The sequence below is a fragment of the Protobothrops mucrosquamatus genome, unplaced genomic scaffold (genome assembly GCF_001527695.2).
Source record: "Protobothrops mucrosquamatus isolate PMUCROS unplaced genomic scaffold, P.Mucros_1.0 scaffold594, whole genome shotgun sequence".
Lineage (NCBI taxonomy): Eukaryota > Metazoa > Chordata > Lepidosauria > Squamata > Viperidae > Protobothrops > Protobothrops mucrosquamatus.
This window is the reverse complement of record NW_015386893.1, coordinates 598,245-603,249: the sequence shown is the minus strand read 5'-3', so window position 1 is coordinate 603,249 and position 5,005 is coordinate 598,245. Positions and strand designations below refer to the sequence as shown.

Below are 5,005 nucleotides of genomic sequence, written 5' to 3'. Positions count from 1 at the left end.
TGGCTTAAAAAAACAACCTTACAATACTTGTTGTACCGCAGATGACATTTGCTTTATAATTATTCAGTGTGCATTTCTTGTCAGTAAAGCTGAACAGCATGTGGCATTAGCCTGAGAAGAGACAACAATCCTTGCTACCTATGTCTATTGTGTTAGGATTTGGATACTTTTCACCCTCTTCCCATTCCTTACCTTTTTTGCAGGGCAAAATAATTAAATTTATAGGTACAAGATAGTTACATATCATTTTTAAGGCAACATTTCCAACACAGCATCGTGAAAGTACAAGGAGGATGGGTTATGAGGAACATCAAAGATGATCCCTCCTGTTTATCTTTCACCCATCCCCTATCCTGTCCTTCAGAGAAGGGGCACAGGATGGAGCAGAAGAGACCATTCAGCAATGTACATGCTTTATCTCCAACTCGTATTCTAGGGGAGCTGCAATCTAGCACTATAATAAGTGGCCATGGTGATAGAACTTCAGAATCCCTGAAACATATTTGAGCTATAGTTTAGGAGACAGGAGAATCCAAACGCTTACTGGAACACGTTGGTAAATTTCTAACAACTGATCTACCAAGGGAGCAGCTTCCTATAGTTCTGTTCCACTTGTATTATTTCCCAGCTTACGAAAATGCAAAATATTTTAATTGATTTCCTTTAGTAATCAAGCCAACTGAGCCTCCAACGCAACCACCTACGCCACCTCCACCTCCAACAATCCCACCTGCACGGGATGGTAAGTGATTGCTTTTTGATGTCTATAAGATCTAAAAACTGTGGGGGATGAAGAGTTCTGGAATTTATCTTGATTCAGAAAACTATAATTAATGGTAATGATAGCTTGTAAACAGTGAAGTAAGTTCTGCTCCAGTGGCATTTAATCATTCCCCTGTTTTCTGTATATCTATACATTTGAGTTAGCATTTTATATTTTGTTTTGTGGACAGATTTGGCGTACGTATTAATGTCTTTTATATAAATCCAAATAGAGAAAGTTTTTCGGAAAGCTTTTGCATAGCAAAGCTGAATAACAGAGTTAGAAGGGACCTTTATAGGACTTCTAGTCCAATCCCCTGCATGAGACCCTATACCATTTTTGGGACAAATGCCTGTCACTTTGAAAAGTTCCAGTTACTACATCCTATTTTTTTTTTATTGTGCTGCATCTTCTGAATGATTTCTGAATCCAATGTATCTTTTAGTATGCAAGGGTGCCAAAGCTGATATAGTCTTCTTGACTGATGCTTCTTGGAGTATTGGAGATGAAAATTTCAACAAAGTGGTGAAATTTGTTTTCAACACGATTGGTGCATTTGACCTAGTAAATCCAAATGGAATTCAGGTTAGTCAGTTCTTAAATATTAAGCAAGATAAATTGTTGTTTTTTTGCATATCTTTCAAGTAAATACTGTAGTTATAATATGGCAGTTTCAGTTTTAAAAATCCTATCACCTGTGACAAAAATGAAAAAATTAAGAGCCTTTTCATATCTTTCCTCTTCCCTTCCCTTTTCTTCTTTCCTTTTTAAATAGTCCTGTTGCAACAATTCTCTAAATAACAGACTAATTAAAAAAGTCAGGCACACATTTTTAAAAACCCATAATTATTACTAATAAAAAGATGTGCTTGTATATATATATTATATGTAAGACTTACACATGTCCAAGATATATAAGATTATAGAATATGAGCTGTTGAACTGTATTTTCTTCAACAATATAATATTACATTTTTGGTGGGTTTTTTTTTCATTTTAGGTTTCCTTTGTGCAATACAGTGACGATCCAAAATCTGAGTTCAATTTGAACACGTATGATGATAAGGCCCAGGCCCTGGGAGCCCTTCAGTATATTCAATATAGAGGAGGGAACACAAGAACAGGTAATTGAGCACAACGTCTGAATAGTAGTTTCCAGGGATAGGTTTTCTCATATTGTTACTGCATAGGTTTTAACTTAGAATGTATTCCAGTGTTATTCCTCCCCCCTCCCCGCCCTTCCAAAGTCGTGGCTTTAGGTTGATGACCTGAATGAAACTGTTTTCTTGATTCACAGGAAAGGCACTTGCATTTATCAAAGACAAGGTGCTTATATGGGAAAGAGGCATGAGGAAAGGAGTTCCCAAAGTCCTTGTGGTCGTAACAGATGGTCGGTCACAAGATGAAGTGATGAAAGCTGCAGCTGTCATACAGCAGTCTGGTAAGCCACATTTAGATGGCTGGGTTTAATTCTGCAGTCTTCATCAAATCTCAGATTCTGTATCATGGTTGACTGGAATACATACAGTTCAGATTGTGAGTGCTTCATAGCCACTTGTGCCTGAACTAGTGCATTGGTTGGAGTACTTTAAATACAAGTAAGTCCTCGACTTATAACTATAATGGAGCCTGCCTATTATGGTTGTAAGTCACGATGGTCATAAAGTAGGGCATCGTGTGATCAACCCAATTTTATTAAGTAAATACATGGTCATTAAGAAACCCATTGTTCACTATGGGATCTTTTTGCCGAAGTAAATGCGGGTTTGGGCAAAAGTGTAAATTGTGATCCCATGACTGCAGGACACTACAAATGGCCATAAAAATGCAGGGAGGTGATGATGGCCGTAGGAACCTCGCAACGAAGTTGCAAGTTCCTTTTGGAAGTCCATTGTAACTTTGAACAGTCACCAAGCAGCCAGTCGTAAGTCGAGGATTACCTGTACTGCTTATCTCTGTATGATATTTCCACCATTCATCCTGCCTTTATTACTTCATAAATTCCTCAAGGCAGTGAACAAATCTAATACTCCTTCCTCTTCCTATTTCCCTCCCACAACCACAACCTTGTGAGTTGGGTTGAGCCCGAGAGAGAGTGTGTGTGATTGGCCAGTCACCCAACTGGCTTTTGTGCCAAAGGTGAGATTAGAACTCATAGTCCTCTGGTTTCTACATCAGCAACTTCACCACTACACCAGTCTGGCTCTCAGTATTGGTAATGCAACTTTGACTTCCTCCCTAAGACTTCTGAGATCCCCACGTACCTGGGTAGTGCCAGGTTGTTGCCCTAATATGATGGGACACCAAGCATTCTTTTTCCCAGAAGAACTTGGAGAAACTTCCCTATGTTCATGTTATTTCAACCAGTGCTATTGTCTTTGCAGGTTTCAGTGTATTTGTTATTGGTGTAGCTGATGTTGATTACCACGAACTAGCCAAAATGGCAAGTCAGCCAAGCGAACGCCATGTCTTTATAGTTGACGACTTTGATGCTTTTGAAAAGATTGAAGATAACCTCGTCACTTTTGTTTGTGAGACAGCTACCTCAAGTGAGTAAAATAATCTTTTTTCAGGATGGGTTAACATAGTTAATCCAGTGTAAATCACAATTAAAACATAATCTAGTATTTTATTAAGGAAAAGATATTTTTTTCCTCACTATTATATAATCAGAAAGGAAGAGTCAGTAGCGGAATACATGCTCTGCATACAGGAGTTCCCAAACATAGCCTTTGCATATCCAAGTTGAACTTGGAATGATGCTAATGGAAAACCTTGGAAAATCACTAATGATCATTGTAGAATGTTTGGAGGTTGACGGACTAAAGTCCTGACTCTTTAGAAGGCAACTTGCTTTTTTCCTAAAATGAGCATTAACATGAGCACATAATCCTTAGCCCATATTAACATTCCACGCTGTCCTTATCTTGGAGCTCTTAGTGGAGATGGAGTGGCTTGTCTAATGATATCTTTTGAGTTAAAACAGAGAGCATAATATTGAGTTGAACCAGGGAGGTTCTATCTCTTTCTCAGGCCTTTTTCTGAATTTCTGCACTGCTTGTCTCTGAAGGAGCAACTTAGTCATAGTCTGTATTATGGAATCTCAAATCCACTGGTACTTGCACAACATCTCCCCAACAACTTTCACATCGATTCCCAAAGAAAAGCCAAATGAATCACTGAATGCCCAGATGTAGGAAGACATATAAATGACCCCACAAAAAAAGATGCCAGGCTTTGAACTACTACAACAGCAATGGACAGTCCTGAATAGGATTCGCACCTCACTCGGCGTCTGCCCGGACTCTCTGTATAAATGGGGCATAGTATCCTCCTCTCAGTGTTACTGCGGGGTCAATCACATCGTGACCGGCTGTATGCTGAGGGCATATACTGGTCCAGTATCTGATTTTTTTTTTAATACAAATGATGCTGTGCTTCAGTGGTTAGATCAACTTTCTGGCACCAGGGATCAGTTTCGGGGACACAATTTTTCCATGGACTGGGGGGGGGGATGGACAGTGGTTTCGCACTTAACCTAGATCCTGTGCATATGCAAATGAAGCTTCAGTTGCTCGCCTGCCGCTTGCGTGGCCCGATTCTTCCACGGACCAGGGGTTGGGGGTTAGATGGTCTAGACATTGATATTTGAACATAGATCTTTTTAACATTTATATTTTATTGTGTTTTACTAATCTAGGTGAAATGTTAATATATATTGCTGGTCCACATAAGATACGCCATTAAACTAAGTACATAAATAAATAAAGAACCATATTGAAGAAAGCTAAGATTGGTGGCATTTGTAGTTCTGTACCTGTGGAGGACATTTGTTTGCAGGCAGCTGTATGTTTCTAGTAACAATGCCACTGCTCGCTTATTCATGCTGTATCTGTTTCTTTTTTTCCAGCTTGTCCTCTCATGTACTTAGATGGATACACTTCTCCCGGTAAGAAATAACACATGAATATTCCAGTTTAATAACGTCTTACTTCCCTGTTTCTTAATCCCATCACTGTTCTTTCTGTTTTCTCTTTATTCTGACATATAGGCTTCAGGATGCTGGAAGCTTACAATTTAACAGAAAAATATTTTGCTTCAGTACCTGGAGTTTCCTTGCAGTCAGGATCTTTCCCAAGCAACGTGGCATACAGGCTTCACAAAAATGCTTTTGTTAGCCAGCCCACTGTGTAAGTATATTACTTTTTTTTCTTCAAATCTTTTCTAATTGCAGAAAATTGA

At 38.9% G+C, this 5,005-nt stretch overlaps 1 protein-coding gene across 1 annotated transcript in view; it reads left to right on the top strand.

The window, feature by feature from the left end:
* The window catches only part of COL12A1 (collagen type XII alpha 1 chain), a 121,833-nt gene that overhangs the window by 83,170 nt on the left and 33,658 nt on the right, over positions 1-5,005 (top strand). The window contains exons 38-44 of the mRNA XM_029284440.1: positions 668-742; positions 1,209-1,348; positions 1,764-1,887; positions 2,061-2,204; positions 3,148-3,312; positions 4,674-4,712; positions 4,815-4,953. Of these exons, the coding sequence (XP_029140273.1) occupies positions 668-742; positions 1,209-1,348; positions 1,764-1,887; positions 2,061-2,204; positions 3,148-3,312; positions 4,674-4,712; positions 4,815-4,953 (826 nt within the window). The remainder of the gene's footprint in view (positions 1-667; positions 743-1,208; positions 1,349-1,763; positions 1,888-2,060; positions 2,205-3,147; positions 3,313-4,673; positions 4,713-4,814; positions 4,954-5,005) is intronic.